Raw genomic sequence first — 23163 nt, 5'->3', positions numbered from 1 at the left:
TCCAAAAGCAAGATAACATGATAGTGTTTATTGCATTTAGTCTTTTTAGTGATTTATGATGTTGGAAAAAAGATTTGCAGCAACTTCCATTTTTATTACAGATATTTTGTGCCACTTTCCAAGGAAGTGACTATTTTGTTCTATTAAACACATGGGATGGAAACGCTGCTTTGTTCGCAAATGTTTTATGCAATATTCCAATTTTGTTTAAAGTAAAGTTAAATTCGCAACTTTGGATGGAAACCTGTATAAAGGACATTATACAAGGTTGGAACAACAAATGGCTGAGTAAATGATGACACAATTTAAATATTTGGTTGAACTAAGAACCAATATATATAATAGGAGGATGTATGTGTAAAGACTATGAGGCAGGGCAGTGGGATCGGATCAGAGCCCGAAACTGAAATCTCAACGAGAGCTTGTCTCCTTGCAAAATAAGCCATATCTTTGAGCTTACAACATGTCATAGCTTCTGGGAAGTGATGACCGCCCGTGTGTGAAGCGCTGCCGTCACTACGCGTACAGACAGCGCCTGCAGACAGAGCTGGCGACTGTTGTGTAACAGCCCAATTCCTTTTGGTCCAGTGGGGGTAGGATCAGGAAATTTGTGAGCCTGTGTACTTTAAAGAAGTTTGCTGAATGTGGATCTGAGGCGACAATAGTAGATGTTAACTTGCTGTGTCTTCTGGAGAAAGAAATCAATTACTTCCTAACCTCCACTTTGTACTTTTCACTATCCATTTATTATGTTTTAGCTCAACATTGACACGAGGGAGACTCGAGTCTCCTCGGCTCCGGTCTCTGTTTTCAGACTCCACACAAACACACAGATGGAAGAGTAAACAGAACTGACATTAACAAGCACAAACACACCTTCTGGTCCCACTTTATATTAAAGGTGCAATGTGTAAAAAATTTGAGTATCTATTAACAGAAATGCAATATGACATCCATAACTATGTTTTCAGTGGTGTATAAAGAACTTACTTAATAAACCGTAATGTTTTTATTACCTTAGAATGAGACATTTATATCTACATAACCGCGGGAATCCCCTTATATGAAGGTCGACATATTGTGACGTCATGTTTCTACCGTAGCCGACAGCGAACAAACAGCGTTACAGAGCGCGTTTCGTCACTACCTTGAAAGAGAAGCAGCAGAAAGCTAGAAGCTAGCCATAAACACCGTGAGTAATGACTTTTCCCTTGTCAGTGGTGTAAAATATGTAGTTGGATTGTTTCAAGTAACTTAATTCGTCTCCCTCGCTGTGTTATGGCTTTGCTATGTGGGGATAAATGTGCTGGTTACGTTTGTGAGACAGCTGATTAGTACTCTTGTCATTGAGCGTAAAACAGTTACAGGAATCACCAACCCGTCGATCTTGGAAGCATTTTAAGTTGATCGCGAAGAGTTTTCAAAATCAGAGAAAAAAAGCCTATTGTGTGTAGTAAGTGGTGTCTAGGGGATTGCGCAGGCGCGCGCGCTGTACAATCATGCCATTTTTGCCGCAGGCGGCTTTGGGCTCATGCGGACGCGTGGAGTTTAAACAAGGCTTTACGCTTTAACCAGCTCAGCCACAGTAACAGCTCATATTGAGCCAGCTAAACTTTTACTTTCCTGTTAGAAACAATATACAGTTGCATAGTTTCATGTGGTTCTTCTCCCTCGCTGTATTATGGGTTTGCTATGTGGGGAGAAATGTGCTGGTTACGTTCGTGAGACAATCAACTAATTACTATTATTATATTATATATTAAGACCCTTGATCCTCACCTGACTATGGCTTTGTAAACTTTATCCATGATGTGGGTTATAATGGACTGTGGTACAGAAACAGTGACAATGTTACACACTCTTGGCTTACTCTGGCTATTCTCTGCTGTCTCAGACGACGATATGTTTGTCCCATGTTAGACACCGTAGCTTCTTCGAAAGGGAGGGGTGAGCAGTGGGCTGAGCCCTCAGTGCAACTCGCAGCCGAACCGGTAGATGTCGCTAAAAATCACACACTGCACCTTTAAGTGGCTTTAAGTACTATGTACTTACATTGGTGTACTATGCCTTTTTTTTGTCAAATAAGTTTTATTGGAAGATAATTAAAAAAAGATACATTTACAATCTTACAGATCTCTTTACCAATAATACAAAAAATTTAAAATAATTATTATTAAAAATAAAAGAATATAAACAAACCATCCCAAACCCGACCTGTTGACATTGACTTGACAAGGTATGATGAAGGAATGTTAAAACGTTACATTAACAAAATGATGCATTAATCCACATGGTTTCCATCAAGATCACAGCTAAAAGGGTGCCAGATTTTGTCAAACTGCTCAAATTTTCTCTTCAAACTGTATCTAATTTGTTCCAAATGTAAAGTTGAAGACATCTCTCCAAGCCATAACTTGACAGTAGGAGCCTCCTTTGTACTATGCCTTTTAATAGCACAACAAATAATAAGAGCATTATATTGACAGTTTAGTAATAGCATACCCCTTCAGTGTGGGAGAGTTCATATAAAATTGATGCAAAGAGCGGCCCATATGCCTATACATGCTATCATGAATTTTATTTATTTATTCAAGATTTGATGCTAACCTGACAAACCTAATTCAGTCCAGTCCAAATATAGATTTATTTTTTCTCCCATTTTATTTCCTTTTTTTTATAACCTGGTATTGAAAATGAATTTGTTTTCAGACAAACTAATAAAAAAAATTATTTTACTCCTGGATGTTGCATCAAGTCAGCCTACCAGATTAGAGCTTACCAGATCAAGACTTTTCTAGTTTCTAGATTTGTGATCAATATGCATCAGATGGTCAAGGAATGGACCGTACTAGTGTACACATAAAAAAAACTAGACTAGTGTACACATAAAAATCTTAATGTATACACTTATTAAGCACTGAAGCAGCTTCAACTTTAATGGTGAGGCAGTTTTCAGAGTGCCAAATGATGACACAGTTGTAGTTTCTGTCTTTTAAATGTGCTTATACATGAATGAACGGAGGTTTTCTCTGCAGGGCCGCTTGGGTAGCTGGGGTCTGGTGTGAAGAGGTGGTGTCTGACTGTGAGCTGGGGTTGTGTGAAATCCCACTCTTTCACCTCTGAGACACATGAGCTCAGAGGGAAACCTCCTAAGTGTAAAGCGAAAACAGTTAGTTGACAGATGGAGGGAGAGAGGAAGGAAGTTAGTGGTACTGAATAACATAACAAATCTAAATGCTCTGCGTAGAGCCGCAAGCTCATAACCTACTGTAAGTACTTTAAAGTCACTGCAAAGTTTCCTGAGGGATGTGTAGTGTATGGAATAAAGTTGCTTGTAGTCCCAGAGGAAATTATTTTTCTATATGTGTCAAGTATCGAGCATGTTTGTAAACACACACATTATAAATGTTTCTCCTAATAAAAAATAAAATATATATAAAAAATATATAAAAACCCTTTAAATTTGCAGGATTTAAAATGCCGATGACAGTTAAAACGCGTCATCACAGTCTGTGAAAAGGGTCCATGACACTTACATCATCATCACATCTTGTGCGCCACTAATAAGGCTCCCTGAAGCACACCTAAAATTCGAACGCACCATTTTTGCAATCGAATGTGGATTTTTATTTTGAATTTTAGTATTCGAGTATTCGTGTCCTTTTAATCCACTATCTTTTCATCAAGGCAAGCACGGCTCTCATCACAGCATGTGTCCATTTGTGTTGTGACGTCACATGGCGCAACCAAACCTCACAGCAATGCAACTTATTGTCTGTTTGTTTGTCACCCGTAGCATGCACCTTTATATGAAATGAGCGTGAAACTATCGAGCGTTATACCGAACATTTTTTCTATTGTTAATTATCATCTGACATTTGCTATTAAACCAATGTTGATTGCTACAGTATACTCATCTGTATATTTAAGCCTTTTTAAACAGCTAATGATGCTTTACACAGTTGACTACTAAACAAGAGATCTCAAATAAAGCCAGCACATAAAATCTTTTTCCACGCGCCTTAGAGTGCATGTGGAGTTCTTCAAGTTTATATTTACCATGTCCTGTACTGTATGTTGTCATATTTTCATCTTTTTTATTGGCATAATGAATGATTTAATCATCCTCTAACAGGCCTAGTATTGTACTGAATCCCATTAGCTTCCATCAGCTGTCGACTGCAGTAAATGTGGTCCAAAACATTAATCCCACTTAATTCTTACATCTGTTCGTTTTCAGCTTCAGTGAAGATGACTTGCAGTGTGTGTATGTGAGATAGAGAGACAGTCTTATTTACCTGAGAAGAAAGATTGACTCTAGTGTCTCAAAATGTGTACTCTAGTGCATTCAGCATTCATCTAGAGCGGCTCAGTCAACAGCTCTGAGGGTCCTGTCAGAGAGAGCAGTGTCAAAACAGTCTGGAGAGCCTTCGTGATTTACACGTTATCTTTGGAGACGCTCCTCTCAGGTTGTGAAAAGAGGCCGCAGTGAAAGTTTCATTAATGCGAATGACTCAGCTCTGACTAAAAAAACACAGAGGGATCGCATCAGTTCTGCGCTGAGCAGAAATCACACACTGAGATCACCAAATCTTTATGTTTGCAGGACGCACTCATCACAATTGCAAGATGCTTACTTGGAACTTAATTTTTGATGTTACAAAAACTTATCACTTAGCATATCACTATTCGGGGGCCCTATAGTGCAGTCACCAGCTGTTCACTTCAGCCCATTTGTTCTTTTTTAAATGACTTTCATTGTTCTACCAACAGTATAATCATATCAGGGTTGCATTAATTGCTTTGAGTTCATAGGTCACAGCTGGTTCTTTAAATGCATGTTAATACAGTATGTGCAGTTCTGATTCTAAAAAAATACAATGCTAAAAACACATAATAAAGTGCAACTCACCATGTAATGGTAGAGAGTTAGTAACGGGCTTGTCAACAAAATCGAGAAGGTTAAGTTTCCTGTATATTTTGTTGACATCAAAGGCTGTGCCTCTAATCAACGAAACAGCTTTTTGATGCAAAGTCATCTGTCACTTAGTATAAGCAGCCAAATTATACAGATGCCAACATGGACAGGTTGCGTGGTAAGGCTTTGCACATTTAAAAACCATGCGCAAAACAGTAAAAAATATAAGGTAAAAAATATGTCCCAGGCTATGGGAAATATAATTATTAGATTTATAATCATATATTAAATACGAATATTCATAAAAAATGTATACATTTTGTTGTGGAATTTGTTTTACACTGCGAATCACTGGTTGAAATCATCTAAATTTAAGAAACCTCTAGAAACTGAAATGTTACATTTCTTTTCGATGTATGGTCACATTGTTTATTATTGTTTAACATATAAAATATGACTCTCATTAATGTTTATTAATAGCTTTAAGTTGTCTGTGTTGTTGCAAACCCTTAAATAGAGAGAAGCGCAGCTGAGCAGTCCTGTAGTATTAAATGTGTTCAGCCGTGTGCACCGAGCACTGTGTTTATGTTGTTACCTTAAATCCAAGGGCAGGTCGGCAGGTTTTCAGCCAGAGGGGAATGTGTTCTGCTCTCTACCTATCTACACACATAGTGAGCACGAGAGAGAACCTGTTTGGCAGTGATGGACTGTACTTTGTCCTCTTCTGTGAAGAGGAGTCTTGTTGAACGAGATCTTGAGGTGGAAAGCAGTAAGTCAGTCTGTGTGGCCTCTCCATGTGCTGCCATCTTTAAATGTGGCCCATCCATATTCTCCCTCACAGGACACACACACACACACACACACACACACACACACACACACACACACACACACACACACACACACACACACACACACACACACACACACACACACACACACACACACACACACACACACACACACACACACACACACACACACACACACTGGGGCAGTCATGGCCTAATGGTAACAGAGTTGGACTGGTGATCCAAAGGTTGCTGGTTCGATTCCAGTACCGGCAGGAATATGACTGAGGTGTCCTTGAGCAAGGCACCTAACCCCCAATCGCTCCCCGGGCGCCACTCAAGGCTGCCCGCTGCTCCGGGTGTGTGTATCCACGTTTGCAGTGTGTGTGTCTTCACTACTCACTACTCTGCTCCTAATGTGTGTGCACTTACTTGGATGGGTTAAATGCAGAGGTCAAATTCCAAGTATGGGTTACCATACTTGGCCATCACGTGTCACTTTCACTTTCACACACACACACACACACACACACACACACACACACACACACACACACACACACACACACACACACACACACACACACACACACACACACACACACACTACAGTGCAGGGATTGAGACTGGAGTTACTGCCGACTCGTTTCAGGCAGTTCCCAATCTGTTCCTTCTTTTGGGAGACAGATTGTGCACTTTGCAGACCTTTTACATTCTCAAACATCCATATTACTCACTGCATATCTGAAAAAGCATGGGGCACTTTCAGCGGCAGATACGTTTATTTTTATCCATGTTTTTATATTAAAATGTTAAATGTCTTTCTTGTACCAATTTTATCTTAAGAAATCACAAAAGAAAAAAAAACATTTAATAGAAACATTAATACATAATTTTTTGATTTATTCTATTTCATTTTTACATTTTATTTTATTTTATTTTTAACTCATACATGTGTTAATATTTCCAGATTAAGTTACTTCCTGTAAATATTTTGTAAAATACACTGCATAGCCACCCTGTTTACATGGTACACCTTATATTTTAGATGAATACAATTCTAAATGCAGAATATTTTATGCAGTGTTTATTTGTTCATACAACATTATCTCGTTTAACTAACATTTATCCCTCAGACCTCTGTCTCATGCTTCTGATAGCCAAAAGATATTGTGACTGACTCCCTATAACCAGAAGTAAAGAATTCTGAGAACATATTTTAACATCCAAAGTATTTAGATACAGTATCTTTACGATTAAAATCAGTTTATTTTATTCATCATGCAAACTGACAGATGCAACTGACTGACACATTTAGCTGACTGACATCTTGTCCGTGCATGTTGCATTGCATAAGATAAAATAATTTGCAGCACAGTTAAGACTTAAGACTTATAGATTAAATAAAACTCATATAAACCTTTATATCACCAAAGAATGGCACCAATTATAAATAATAATATAGGCCTGTTGGTCATCAATATAAATTGGCTACGATGAGCAAATAATCCCAAATAATAAACAACAAAAAATATGTATATTTAGAAATTATGATATGGAAAAAAGTGAAGGAAATGGAGTCATAGTGTAGAAGATTTTATTATTTAGAAAATAAGTAATTTAGCTATATATTTGTACATTATTATTGTGTGTAGTCATAGTGTGTGACTTTGGTTTGACTTTTGGAAACCTGAAGAAAGGCATGGAATGTTGCCATTCTATTCTGAGAAGTCACATGGTACAAGACCCCAAAAATAATCTATAGGATGTGTTACCATTTTTGGAAAAGGATGTATGTATATGTGTGTGAAGCTGGGCAATGATCGAGCGCAACCTTCTGCAGAAGATGCTCGGCTGGCATCAAAGATCTCTGAGAAGTGATTTCACAAAAGGGAACAAACCATAGCTAATGTATGTTGATTTGGATGTGTTGTTGTGCTGGTGCACTAAACCGGCTTCTTAACTAGACTAAACAAGTGCTAACAGCATGAAAATGCATGCTGGTCTGAGCTGGTTGTGTCAGAAGGTGTTTATTGTTTGAGGATGTGTACTCTTGGTTTCTGCAGTGTTCAGAGAATAAGAATCACAGTCAGATGTCATACAAGACAGCCACAGAACCTCCAGGCAATAGAGAGATTCAGTCCACCTCAGCATTTAATCCAGTCCACCTTCAACAATTCGGCTACAAGGGTTGTGTTACTGACTGAGTAAACTGCCTCTTTAGCGAGAGAATAAATACTTCAAGAACTAATTAGTCTGTGCTGCTATTAATAATGTATTCGACACTACTGTGACCTGGCATTGTGCTTTCAGCAAAGAACATGTTAATATCCTGATTTCGTTCAGTTGTATTAAACATTATCTTTTGCTTAAACTCTCTAAATATGCATGCAAGCAAACTTGCTACCCTGCTTTCATTAAGACCTAAGGGAGCGTGTTTATATTAAAGCTGTAAGCCAAGGTGACTCATGATGATAAATGAATGTGGGAAGGCATAAGGTCACCCCTTGAAAGCATATCAGCACCTTTACGCTTGCATTTAAATTGAGAGCATCTCCATATCTAAATTAATTTTAAAGCCTCTGAAGAAAAGTGAGGTCGGTTCAGAGAACTAACACTAGACTCTTATTAAGTCACAAATGGGATGTCTCTGATGTCCTCATGCTCTGCTGATTGAGTATTTGTAGTGATTCATTTGTGTGTTCACAGCAGTAACAGGGAGTTAACTACGCTTCCCGGTGGTGAACTGCCATTATTTTAATTAGTTGTGTCCTTGAATATAAATGCATCCTTTGTTGCAAAGTTGAATCTGTCTGAGCTTGTGTTCCAAAAGCCATGGAAAAACCTGGAAATATTGAATGTTATAATTGTGTTGTCAAGCCTGGAGAAGTCTTTTTAATACACTACCATTCAAGTTTGGGGTTGGTATGATATTTTTAATGTTTTTGATGCTTAACAAGGCTGCATTTATTTGATCAAAAATAAAATAAAATAGATATTTATTATTATATATTTTTTTAATATATCATAATATTATGTAATTTATTCCTGTGATGCCTAAGTTGAATTTTGAGCATCATTACTCTAGTCTTCAGTGTCACATGATCCTTAGAAATCATTCTAATATGCTGATTTGCTGCTCAAGGAACATTTATTATTATTATGTTGAAAATAGTTGTGCTGCTAAATGTTAGTACAAACTGTGATGTTTTTTTTCCAGGACTCTCTGATAAATAGAAAGTTCAAACAGTTTTTTTTTATATATATTTATCTTTTGTAACTTTTTATCTTTTAAATCATAGTCAAAATGTATTATTTATATACATTTATACCCCAAACTTTAGAACAGTAGTGTATATTTAACAAATATACATAAAGATTAAGTCTATAATTGTACAGAAATTGCAAACTTTACATTTAGTATGCATAAATTATTTGCGTTTGCAAACCAGGAAATTGAGGAAATTCTTTTTTTGAGTTGAGTTCTTTTGTATGACGTTTTTGAACTGCTTCACGATAAAACCTGAGAGTAGAGGCATAAGTGATGTTGTTCTGCTCCTCATGATCGCTAGTGTTCTTGTTACGTGTTCGGTGTTGCAATTTTCTTCACGCTCGTTTCTATTTTAAATTGAACCTGGAGGTGTAACTTTTCTCCACATGAATCATGTACGTGTGGCAGGGCTATTTTGCAGTCCTTAAATGACTTCAGAAGATATAGCCTATATTTACATATATACAGAGCCAATCAGCCCTATACGCACACTACGCAAGTTGCGTAGGGCCCCGCAAATTACTCAAGGCCCCGCCTCTCCCTCGTGTCAAACAACGTCAATCAAAGTTTACAATATCGATGAGAAAATTAAGCAGAACTGTATCCTTCTTGTCACGAAAAGAGAGAAAAAAACACCATGAGAGTGAATTGCGGGAACAGCAATCAGGTAAACGTGTTCTCTCCTCTCCAAGTTTGATGTCAGCCAAAAATAGTAAAGTTAAGTTGATGTGTATCTACCTCTAGTCTGTCTTGATAACTGGCAAGTGCATATTTTGGTCTTTCTTTGTCTTGCTTAAAACACCGGCCACTTCCAGGGCTATGAGGGCTGTGTTCTGTGACTTTGTGCCTGACCAAAACAGTGAGAGTGAAATACAACTATTCATTACGTTTGATAAACAACAAAGGGCAACGGTGTTTGTTTATAAACTGCAGCTTGGAAAAGATAACCGCGTTAACATGCGTTCATATGCGCGTGCACGAAATGAAACGCGCACTTTCCAGCAAAACATCTGTGGGGACCAGTACAATATGGGCGTGATGGCACTCCTCATTATAGGCGCACATACTTTTAAAACAAGACAATGATTATCTAGTCTCCAAGACAGTTTAGTTACAACTCTGAAATAAAGCAAGATGGAAAGCAATGTATTGACATTGACTTTTGATTTATAGGCTATATTGCATTTAAAATGTTGATTAGCTGGACATAGCCTACTGGTCAATAAGGATGCACATCTCTCAGTAAATAATAACTATCAAGTATTGCTTTTATCATTTAAAACACTGTGGCATGCTATGACAAGCCATTTTAGCTTTTATTCATTCACAGGATGCATTTTTGACATCAATAATTAGATTTGTACTATGTAAAATGTGAATTCTTGATATCAAGAATGAACTTTTTGTAGTAACAATGTCTATTTCTGATATCAGGAATTACATTTCATTAGTACTAGTTAAAGGAGTGGGAGCACTGGGGTGTCAGGTGTGACTGTGTGGCAATGGCAAATGGTTTACATGGCTCATGGGTCAGATAGGAGGGCCCCTTAACAGAATTTAGCTTAGGGCCCCAGGGAGGTCAGGATCGGATCTGCATATATACATATATTTAAATATCCATTGATCATTAAAAAAAAAAAAAAAATGTCTGAAATAAATTAACCCTTTTTTTCATTAAGAGTTTTATTCTAATAAATAACTTTTTCAATAAACATTTAGGAAGTCCTTGATGATTTAAGTCTCCTGGACCCTGACTAATTTTACCCCATCTACCCTGCATTTTATCTTTCTCATACGGGCCTGTGACGTACAGTAAGCTCACTTGGCCATTTAAGGGGTCATAAAAGCGTCCGTTCAGGGCCATTTCTGGTTAGCCTCTGATTAGCTGTTAGTCACTGACTGGATTGGCTGAAATGAGCTGATTCTGCCTGTGTGTGTGTGTGTGTGTGTGTGTGTGTGTGTGTGTGTGTGTGTGTGTGTGTGTGTGTGTGTGTGTGTGTGTGTGTGTTTGACAGATGCTGGGAGAATCAAGCATGGCCTGTGCGTCATTGCTGTGTGTTCCTGTGGGAGGGAGGCATCAGGTGGTCTGTGTTGTGTTAAATGGACTGATTCGGCAGGGAGGTGGTGGCGATGAATAAGGGTGTAATATGACGGTTATAATATCATGTGTTCCTGAGTTAGAGGCTGTGGGGTGTTGCTTGGATGAGGACGAGTGAGAGGAAAGAGTTATGTGGGGTTAGTTGAGAGAGTTTGTTAAAGCATAATATTTCTGATAATGTTCTTAATAACAACGTTGTTTGCCTCAACATGGTCATTATGTAATAATGAAACAATTCAGATGAAAAATAACTTCTAAATTCATTGGCTCATTGGTATTTTATGGAGTTCTTTTGTGATGTTTTTACATAGAGTACATTTTTGTTTGCTTGGAATGATACTGTAACATAAAATGTCAACATATTGACATCTTAAATGTTAACTTTTTGTATATGTGCAACTTCAGAGATCTTGACAAAATCGGACTGATCAGAACACATTTCTAATACCTTTTGCTACAGAATCCAATAGTTGACGGATGTATGTACACTTTCAGTGAAAGATGAAGAAACTTTGTCCAATACCTTCTAAACAAAATTTATAGAATAAATTTACATAATGGGATTACATGAATATTGTTTCACTTAAATATAAATTCACTTAAATTGGTGTTATAATATTTTTAATTGTAATTGTTAATAAAAACAATCTGATAATTTAGCGGCATCAGTATTAGTATTGGTATGATGCTGTAACTGGCCTTCATTCATAGTACTTAGTAAAAAGCTGCATTTAAACAAACATTTAAAATAGGGGTCGACCTATTTATCAACAAGGCCATAGGCTTTTGCACATTTGTAGCCTACATGTACGTGTTACTCTGTGCATGACGATCGGTCCATGTAAATGAATGAATTCAGCTTCCCTGAAGATGCATTATCGACAAACTTTAAACCAAACTTTAAACACAAGTCTACCTTTCAAACTTTTTATATATATATATATATATATATATATATATATATACATATATATATATATATCGGCTTTACATTACACCCTGCTGATATCGGCATTGGCCATCAAAAAACCACTACCGGTCGACCACTAATTTAAAATAATATATTTCAAGTAAATACTATGTTGTTTCTACATTAATTTACTACAAAGAGTCAATGTGAAAATATGTATGAACATTTTTTTATGTTATGTGATTAATAATGATAATAATAATAATAATTATTATTATTACAATTATTATTTTAAATCAGTCAACAGCCCTAATATAATGTATAACGCAGTATGTTGTTGTGGGAAGGAGGTGGGAACCAGCGTACATTTAACAACTTTAATAATAAAATAAAGAAATGAAAGTAAAAGACAGCGGCCCCTCACGGATGCCTCTTGTCACATATACTGTAATAAAACATAAGCAAAACACAATATAAGTCCAGGCCTGTTCCTCTCTCGATCTTCACTTTCGTCGCTCCTCCTTTTATGCTTCCGCTCCTCCGTGAGATACGAGACCTGGGCGTCGCTCATCATTAATCACGCCCACGTCCTGCTCGCCACATAAAGCTAAGGCCTTTTTTTTAAGAAGCAATTTTTATCTTTAGAAACCCCCCAAAATTATAAATTAAATAAATTAATAAAAGACAGTGTTGATGTTGTGTTTACCTACGGGGCTGTTGCTTTTGTAAGACTGTTCATCTATCCTTTGGGACTTAAAACCTGTAAAATCAAAGGTTCTTCTGAACAATCCTCTTGTTCATAAACATTATCTGGGTCTGAATCAAGCTCGAATTGGTATGGCAAAATTGATGCCATTCTTAATATTTACACCTGAGCAGATGAAACTCCTACGTTCACTATAACCCCCTTCTCCCTCCATAGTTGCATGTTGACTGCTCTCAGGCATTTGAAAGTGGAAAATATGGATTCTGTTTTTAAGTACAGAATAAAAGAGGTTTACTGGTGTGAAGAAAAGCTCAATTTCACCACAGCTCCAGGAGCTTCAGAATGACACAGCAATAAAAATTAAATCCATTTCCTTAAAGCTGCGGAAGAAGATCCCAAGAGACCAAAAAGATGTCTTGACTCAGATACACATGATATTTAAAGTGCTGGTATTTTAAGCGCATGCTCCCCTAGGGCTGCTGGAGCAGCTGATGGTGATGTTCTTGTGTGCTTTTCCATCAGACGGTTAACTGGCGTTTCATGCAGAATGAGAGTGATTGAAATTGCTTCTGACTTCCCCTCATTTGAATTGTACAAACTGAGACAGTCCACCTCTAAATCTGTCTTTCAGCTTAAACTTCATGACCTCAATCTGCTGCGTGCTCTCGGCCTAAATGTGCAAACTGCAGCAGGGCCATAATTCAGAGCTGTTGATAGCGTCAGTCCTGTCCTTGAAGACTTTGTGCATTGAGGCCATTGTAAATGAAATGTTCTGATCTTTGACATGCAGTGTAACTGTAACCCATGTACACTTCTGGGTTGTAATAGATTAAGCCATCATCGATCATTTCGTTTTGACTTTTATTGCCTTCCTTGAATAAGGGTCGTTTTGCATCCAACTTGTGACACATGATACCTTCAACTCTGGGGCTGAGGGGCAAGGTGATGTAAACAGAGGAAGGTTATGCACTCTGTGCCATTAAATCCTCTCTCCCTTCAAGTTCCTCTCTGGAGTGTCAGCTATTGGCTTTCAGCACCATGGACAGGGATGTTCATCAGCGCGGTGCTGAAGTGGTGGCAGAACCATGAGCTGTAGATCATGTCCCATCAGGCACGGGCTGACAGCTCATGTTGAAGGCCCAGCTGATTGGGAGGGCGGAGCTACGGCAGGCTGCATATCCATCAGGCTTCCTGTGACCCATCCGTGCACTCTCCATCAAGGTTTGGCATGTTGTGCAGCTCCTAAATATGCCACTCATTTTAATTATGGTTTATTGGGCTGCAGTTAACATGACTTTTAATAACCATTGATGGACTAAGACCTTCAAAATGCATTGGAGACAAAAGGAGACTGTGTTCTGGAGGAAATCCCTCCCCCCATCCCAACTTCAGGTTGTGTAAATGAAAAGCACCCGTAGTTTCAAGACAGTGCATTTGAAAACCTGGCATTTATATAAAAATGATTTAATTGTTTAATAATAAATAATAATTATGGACGTGTCTGAAGCTGAATAATATGCTTGGAAAAGAAATGATGCATTCTATGGAGCCTCTCTAAAGGGATGTGGTGATGGAAAAAAATTAGATGGGAGGAAAATATGTATTTCAGTTCTTCGCATTCTCTTACAATTATACAGTTGGTATAATTATGTTGTATTTAATTTTCAGTCATCAGGGAGCCACTATTAATATGCAGAGTATTGAATTTGCTTTTGAGTGCATGCTCGTTTTTTAAAAAAAAAATATTTTTTTATATATATTTTTCACTTTCAAATTCGCGACCACACATTTTACAGGACAAGATATTTGTCAATGACGCTAAGGATGAGCGTTTTCGAATTTGGATTTAGGCTTCAGGCACATCCCTAATTATAATATAATTTTATATTAGTCCTGTGAGAACGACTCATTAAAATTGTTTATAATTCTGACTAATTGTTTTCCACTAATCCACAATGATATTTGTCTTGTGTCGGTCCTCATGTAATATAGTGCTTATTAATGTCTCTTTTCAGTAATTACGGTCACAGTATGACTGAACTACACATTCTTATGGTATATTAAAAGTTTGTAAAAAAAAAAAAAAAAAGGCCACTTCACCAGAAGAAAATCAAGAGTTAAACTTCAGTCTCCAGTATATAATACATATCATGGCTTAAAATAGAAGGTGGCTGTCAGAGCACCTTTACTTCATACCAAAGTAAATTGGACCCCAAGTGTTTTAGGTGTACTTAAACCAGAGAAGACCGTACCTTGAGAAAATGACATGTCTTCTCTTAACCACCATTCATGTTTTTGACTTTAATAACATGTCTTAGAGAGAGAGAGAGGGGGGGGGGGGGGGGGGGGTAAGAGCAAGGGATGAGGCTGATTTTTATTACCTCTGCTGGCAGTAGATGTGTTTGGCCTCAAATTATGACAATGGAAAAAGAGATGGTTGCCTGACCAGCAGCCTGAACTTTATTAGTACATTTCATCTCAGGGAAAAATAGACTCTGCAAGCACCAGGAAATGAAACCCTCTATTAACCTCTCACAGTATGTGCCGGAATTAATAGAGTGAGTGAGCATTAGCCTGCACTTACGTTATGAGAGGTTCAGAGGTCAAAGTCAAATAATATCAAAATTACACACCACTTTTCAAAATTACCATTATTGGGGAAAGATGTTTTTTCCACCAGAATGGTGTAGTAGTCTACCGAATATCAGCAGGGGCTAACTGAAAAAATCCTCCAAACCTTAAAGGTCTTATTTTTAGCAGCTTTTATGGACATCAAAGCTTTACAGATGCCTACCTGCTCACAATTTACGTTACATTACGTTACATTAGCTCATTATCAGTACCGGAACAATGACAGCTGTTCATAAGTGCACGTTGTATGTATACAATGTCCCATATACAGTGTGAAATGCTTCCTCTATGCATGTGTGATGCAGAAGATGCCTGTGGTGGAAGACGATGCATGCTTTCACTGGGTTGACTTTCTTTAGTACTGAAGGAATCACTTTAGAAATAGTCTCTTGATATGTCTTGATCCAACACAAGTGTGTAAGTTTGCATGAGGGCTCTGTCTATACACACACTATTGACTCTGGTCATCACCCTCTGAAATATTGGATTTCAGTTGATGAGAGCCAGAGTAGCTCCAAATCCCCTGCCTGCTCTGACTTTACCACCTTATCCCAGATCCCAATGCTTAACAAACTGCTGTCATATTGTTTCAATCATTGTGATGTACTGTAGTGTGTTTTAGGGCTGGGTGATGTAACTAAAGTCATTTACTCAATATTTTTAATCATTTTGTTTAAAAGGGTGATTTCCTCCCTTTTTTAAAATAGTTTTCTTTAATATGCACCAATGCATAGTCTTGCAGCAAAAAAAGTCTACCTAGTGATTTTAATACACAAAAAATGTCACTCAGATCCTGTATTGAGAATGTTTGAGTGATTACGCAAATGTATCATTGAATGGTTTATTTAAAATAGATAATTTGAACCGATTTACTAAAATGATTTGAACATCCTAACTAAATCTCATTCACCAATAAATAAATAAATATTCTCAACACAAGGTGCGAAAAGGAATGATGTGAAATTATTGTAATATTGAAAATATTGTAAAAAAATTTATTCAGTTTGAAATCATTCGGAAATGTATCGTAAATATTTAGAATATCGCCCAGTCCTACTGTGTATTAAGCTTTTCTTTTCTATCTTTACCTTCTCTCCTCCTCTTTCTTCTTTATATCTAGTTATTATATGTGTTCTGCTAATCTTGTTACTGTTGTTGCTTATTATAACCTTGTTGTTGTCATTTATACTTTGTCTCTTTTCTTTGCGTAGTTCTCTCATTGTGTTGAATTAGTTCTGTTGCTTTGAGCACTTTCTCCCTTTCTAACCCTGCATTCATTTTGTTATGGCCCGACCGCAGTCCAGGATGACGCTGCCCCAGGTACCCAGGAGTACATTATGTTGCGGCAGGATTCCATCCATTCTGCGGATATAAGGGGTAAAGGCTCCCCTTTTCGTGCTAAGTGTCACGAAATCTTCTGCTGCCCACTGAAGCAAGTCACCCTCAAAGACAGCTCAGATCCCGAAGGTTTGTGTGAAACACATCCATGTTTTTCTTTACAGAAGTTTAAGTTTCATTTGAACTTACTTTAGTTTTTTGCCTGTTCTTAAAAGCATCTGGCTTGTGTGTCTTGAAACCGCTTGAATCCTGTGATGTTGAATGCCCTAAGGCCTAAGGACACACTCTCCTTCTTGTCTGTGCGTGTGTGCATTGCGTGCGTGCGTGCGTGTGTATCTCTGTGCTGAATACAGACTTGTGATCAAGATCCTTCAGATCTGTATTCACCAATGATTACCAGATCACTGATGATGTCACTCTACCTGATCCGATGCTTTACTCTTCTATTTTAAAACCAGGGCTCTACACTTGATATTTTTTGATTTTAAGAGGCAAAGGCACAAATTTTTAGGTGCATTCAACGTTTTGTTGACTAATGTTTATGTGCCACTGTACTGTAAGGTTTACTATAGAATTATAGATAACATAAATAAACTATAAGCTTATATTTATTATATTATATTTTCGAGTCTCACTTCTGGTGCGACCAATTAACGTTCTATAATGTCACTAGTTTTTGAATGACATTGCATTGTCGAGCCCTGCAAATAAATAACATCCACACAATAAAGCCCCTTTATCTCTAACCCTTCAGTGTGAGTGAGTGAATGATGATGATTCACACCACACCCTTCCCACAAGCCCCTCCCCTTTTTGAATACAACTTGTCTCTGTCTCCCTTTTCTCTATATATCTCTCTTTCTTTTCTTCTCTTTAGCCCTGCACCCATTTTCAGACATCCCCCTCCCCCACATCAGGTCCACTCATATTTCTACAGTAGATGAATATCTGTTTAACTGCTGCCCATCTGTTTCTCAAATGATTGTGTTTCTACTTTCAAAAGGAACTGGAGTCTCTTTCTTTATCTCTCTTTTCTATGTATCTCGCTCTTTCTGTCAGGTGTTTTCAGATGCATGAGGGTTGCTGATGTCTGCTAATGGTCATGGGTACACGGGTCGTGATGTACTGGGTTGCTTTGATGTCCTGCATGTGGCTGAATGCTGTATTGTCTTTATGTTGGGAGTGTAGAGTGATAAGATTGTCCAATCATGTTGTAAATATGATTGTAAAAGTGTTTTTCTTTTCAGACTCTCAGATCACTGGGTAAGCCATCAGTAGTCACCTCAAGCCTAAGTAAATAAAATTTAACACACAAATGCGCTCATCTCCACCGATGTGCTGGATGGCATATGAATTGTTCACGCATCACTAGAACTCAGCTCTAGATTGATGGATAATTTAGTCGTCATAGATACAGTGCCATTGCTGCTGACAAACAAGTGCCTAATCAATTATTCAGTAATGGTTTATATTCACGGTCATTACTACCTTATTTCTGTGTGGTATAGAGATGTAGAGAGTCTCTGATGAGCAAGAGTGTGTTGAGCATGGGGACTCTTTTTCTGTCTGTTTGTGGTAATTTTTTATCTGTCTGGATCATGCTGCAAACAAAAGGACATGAGTGAAAAAAGTGAAGGACGGGAGGTTTATAAAGAGACAGACTGGAGTACTGCAGATATATTATTCAGTCTGACTGAAGCTTTGCTTGGACATGACTGAATTTGCATTGAATTTGATCTTATGAAATGTGTTCATAAGCACCATACCATGGAAGGTTAATGGATAGTTCACCTTGAAATGAAAATTTCCTCAGACTTTCCTCAGTGGGTCGCAAAAGAGTTTGGCAAAAAGTTCACACTGCTTTTTTCCATACAATGAACGTGAAGGTGGACAGAGATTGTCAACCCTCTAAAATGAAACCAAAAGCACCATAGGAGTACTAGAAGTTTTCCATATGACCTATGTGAGACACGTAGCAAATTCTTCTGCCATCTTTTAAATGGTACATCGTAACTTAAAATGTGGTTGGTTTCATACAGAAAGCTATCATGGGGCTTTAGATGATGTGTAATATTGTGCACATGTAGTATAAATTACTTGTAGGATACGTTTTCAAAGCACCTTTACACTGTGTGTTTCACTGTATGGAAAAGAGCAGCATGACATTCCTGCTAAACCTTTCCTTTTGTGTTCCATATAGAAAGTTTAGAATAGCATAAGTGAGTTAAAGATCAAAGATTTTTCATTTTGGGTGAACCATTCCTTTAGAAGAGGAAGGACATCTGAGCCACTGTGTAGGAGGAAGACATGCTGTTCTGGGATCAGTTTGTGTTACTGCTATAGAGTATGGGGGGCAATGGGTGCAGTCCACTTTCCCTGATCAGAATCAGGATACCCCCAAACACACACACATTAGATGGAGATTTAGATCGATCAGCAGTGGTGTCTATAATCAAAACCCCTGTCACTCCATCAGACTCTCTCTCTCTCTCTCTCTCTCTCTCTCTCTCTCTCTCTCTCTCTCTCTCTCTCTCTCTCTCTCTCTCTCTCTCTCTCTCTCTCTCTCTCTCTCTCTCTCTCTCGCTCTTTCTCTCTCTCCTTGACTTCTCCTCTCTCTCCTGTACTGTTACACTGCTTGCCTCAACATCCATTATCTCCTTTGCGCACTCTCGATATCTTCAAATTCATCCCCAAATCAATATCTGCTTGAATTCTGTCTGTTCTCTATCCTAACCTCTTTCTTTGTCCCCATTTCTTTTTTCTGTGTCTTTCTCATTCTTACTGTGAAATGTGTCCCAAAGGCCTGTTTCTCTATCATATTTAATCAATAACCGAGAACATGTTGTACTTTCAGTATTTATCCTCGAAAGCACATACTCAAACCTCAGTGCACACTAACATTTGTTGTTCACAGGCCAAACTTTCATAACCTGTAAGTTTAATATGTCCTTGTCTTCTTCGGAAACTGTATATCACATAGTGATGTTTGTGTGGGTATAAATGTTTATTTTTCCATTGAATTCCCAACTAATGTTACCATGATATAAAATAACTTGCTCTATCATCATTTAAACGTTTGGTGTCAGAGAGATTTTTAATGTTTTTGAAAGTCTATCTGAGGCTGCATTTATTTGATCAAAAAATGCAGTACTATTATTACAAAACAATTTGATAATTTAATTTTGTCAATGTTGAAAACAGTATAATATTTTTGTGGAAACTTGTGTAAACTGTGACTGTTAATCTTTCAGGATCCTTTAAAGAATGTTCAAAAGAACAGCATTTATTTGAAATGTTCTATTACATTATACATGTCACTTCTGATCAATTTAATGTGTCCTTAGTGCATAAAAGCATATTTTTTAAGTATTAATGACCCAAAACTTACTTACCAACTGCTAAGTTGGTAAGGGGCCCTTCCCCCTCCCTCCCTCTTCTGTTTTTTAATGGTGATGTATGTAATGGTTATTATTTATGTATTCTGTTGTTTATAATTTAACACATTCTGTATTAATAATAATAATATAACTTTTGGATAATCCAATGAATTATTTACAAATTAAAGTTTTCTCTTTTTATTTTGAACCAGATTTATATATATAAAAAAAATAACAATTCAGTGATAGCTCCACATTATTTAACACATTGAGTGACTTTAATAAGACTCAGAACAGCACAAATAACATTATAAAATGCAACTTTGATTTGTTGTATAGTGTAAATATTAAATATGTATTTGTGTAAATATAGTGCAAAATAAACTATTGCAAGACCTCTACTGGGTGACCCATTTCTAACATGACACTGCATGTATATGTAGCACCCAGCCCTACAAGAAACCATTAACCAGTCTAGCAAGTGATGTCCTTTGTTGTGATGCCAGCTACAGTATATGGTATTCATCAAACACATAACATTATTGCAGTTAAACCACGTCTACGTCCATAACCCTACATAGCAGAATGTGAAAATATGGGTGGCTTGCTCATATCACAAACTGTGTGTAGCAATTTAAGTGCTTAGCACCTTCACTCCCACCTGTGTAAACAGCATTAGTAGGACTGATGAGCTTTGAAATTACATTTCATCTGACCCCCACTTCTCATGTCAGCTGCTCCTTTCAAACTGCGTTACTCAACACTGTTATCGCTAACAGCACAAAGTCTAGGACTCTTTGTTTGTTTGTTTCCTCATTTAGTTGCATCACGCTCACGGGATCAGGCTGGAGCTATTTATGCAAATGTTTGCACAAATAGAGAAAGCATGAATAAGTCATGGTTATGATAATGGATGTGAGCAGGGGGGATTTAGATGGGTGGAGCAGAGTGAAGGACCTTCTGGACTGCACTGTATTTTTTTGTGTGTTTTATATTTATTGCAGGGGCTTTTGTGCTCACATTCAGGGGCGTAGCCATCATTTCAGAAGTGAGGGTTGCAGAAATGTCAGGTGTAATACCAGGTTTTTTTTTATATGACCTTTGTCTAATTGACAATTTTGTTTTTGTTGTTGTTAGAAATCAAATACGCTGCTCAATAACCACTAATATCTATCATATTTTCCCCCTATATTTTGACAATTTTATGATTGGTTTATGTACTACAAACTCTAGTGTATTAAGTCCTAATGGATTTTATACAATGTAAAAAAATGATCACAGAATAAGGCAGAAAATGTTCAGTACCTATCAATAGTTTTGAAACATTACAATTGTTTAATGTTTTTGCAATAAGTGTCTACTGCTCACCGAGGCTGCATTTATTTAATCAAAAATGTAGTAAAATCAGTAATATTGTGAAATAGTATTACAATTTAAAATAGCTGTTTTCTGTGGATATATTGTAAAATATATATTTTTTCCTGTGATCAAAGCTGAATTTTCAGCATCATTACTCCAGTTCCCTTTCAGTCGATAACGTCGGACGTAGTCGACGCGCCTGAAATGGGATCACGCTAGGGAGCCTATCATCTTCGATTACTATTGAACGAGCCAATGGAATTTGGCGTGCGTGATTTGCATCACACACTCCGCCCCCGCGGCGCGGGTATAAATACGGAAGTGGATGCACGCACTAGTTGCCTTTCGCTTCGGAGCCGTTCGTCTTTGATGTCTCTGAAGAGTGCTGTTGTGCGAGCGAGTGTGTCGGTGTTCTTGCGGGAAGACCTCTCCAGTGTTGGTGTTCTACAGCGTGGTGCAGCGGTGATCGCGAGCTTCTCAGCTCTCAACTGCTGTTTTAACAGCATCAAATTTCTACTGTTTGTTTGTGTGTTGACGGTTGGTTAGAGGGCGAGAAGTGAGTGCTTCACTGTTAGTTGAAAGACTATTCAGTGTTTGCCGCGGTCATTCCCTGTGTGCTCCGGCACTGGTGACGGTCCCATTTCCTAAAAGAGCAACACGGGTGTGAGTGCGTCTTTTTCAAGATGCCATTCCATCCGTGCGTTTCTGGGTGCGGTCTGGCACTATCCCCTTCTGACGGTCACGAAAGTTGTGTCGCATGTTTGGGCTTACAGCATGCTGAGGCAGCTTTCGTGGATGAGGCATGTTCTCACTGCGGGAACATGTCCATCTCGGTGTTGAGATCTAGACTCGCCTTCGTTAAAAGCGTTGGTGCAGTCCCCACCTCTGGGCCCCGCCCCTGTTCTTCCTCTGGGTTACCTTCCCAGTGGAGGACTGGGGTGCCGTCCAAGCTGGGTGATCTGAGGATCACAGTGAGGGGTAATCCGCCCGGCCACGCCCCGTGGGTCCCTCACTCCTCTTTCACACCGCAACCGGTGGAGCTCCCCATTGATCCCGCTGGTCCCTCTGTAATGGACGGGCCAGCCGTGTCATTTGGGGCCCCTCCAGGGGATACGTTGTCAATCGCAGCATCGGAGGGGGAGCTGAACTCTGGAGATGATGACTCGGCTGCACTGCCTCCCTCCGGGAGACCAGTGTTGCCCGAGCCAGATCCAGAGATGTCAGCTATGCTGAAAAAGGCCGCCGAGGCGGTAGGGCTCGTGTGGAACCCTCCACCGTGTCCCGAGCCGTCTCGGTTGGATGATTGGTATATCGGGGCGGGCCGTACTGGTTCTCAGTCCGCCGCCCCGGTTCCTTTCTTTCCTGAAGTGCATGAGGAGCTTACGAGGGCATGGATGGCACCTTTCTCTGCCAGAAACCGCCTGAGTAGCTCCTCCCCCCTCACTACCCTTGATGGGGGAGCGGTGAAGGGTTACGAGGCTATCCCTCCGGTGGAGCGGGCTGTTGCGATGCAGTTATGCCCAACGGCGGCCGCTTCCTGGAGAGGTGATCCTCGTCACCCCTCTAAAGCCTGTAAGTTCTCGTCCGCTCTTACGGGCAAGGCTTACAAAGCTTGTGGGCAAGCCGCTTCCTCCTTGCATGCCATGGCGTTGCTCCAGGTCCACCAGGCCCAGGCACTCATGAACATGCACGAGGGTAGTTCGGACCCTGAGCTCATGGGTGAGCTCCGCACTGCAACTGACCTCGCCCTCCGGGCGGCGAAGG

At 38.7% G+C, this 23163-nt stretch overlaps 1 protein-coding gene across 7 annotated transcripts in view; it reads left to right on the top strand.

The window, feature by feature from the left end:
* The window catches only part of fgf13a (fibroblast growth factor 13a), a 153476-nt gene that overhangs the window by 53166 nt on the left and 77147 nt on the right, over positions 1 to 23163 (top strand). For 4 of the 7 annotated variants that reach the window (XM_077236225.1, XM_077236227.1, XM_077236224.1 and 1 more), the window contains one exon: positions 16625 to 16792. The exons of the other annotated variants lie outside the window; for them this stretch is intronic. In XM_077236225.1, the coding sequence (XP_077092340.1) occupies positions 16625 to 16792 (168 nt within the window). The remainder of the gene's footprint in view (positions 1 to 16624; positions 16793 to 23163) is intronic. 7 annotated transcript variants of the gene reach the window in all.

This window comes from Siphateles boraxobius, unplaced genomic scaffold (assembly GCF_051911475.1).
Source record: "Siphateles boraxobius isolate OS27281-9 unplaced genomic scaffold, OSU_SipBor_1 2, whole genome shotgun sequence".
Taxonomy (NCBI): domain Eukaryota; kingdom Metazoa; phylum Chordata; class Actinopteri; order Cypriniformes; family Leuciscidae; genus Siphateles; species Siphateles boraxobius.
Note: the sequence above shows the minus strand (reverse complement) of the source record. Positions and strands in the feature narration are given on the sequence as shown.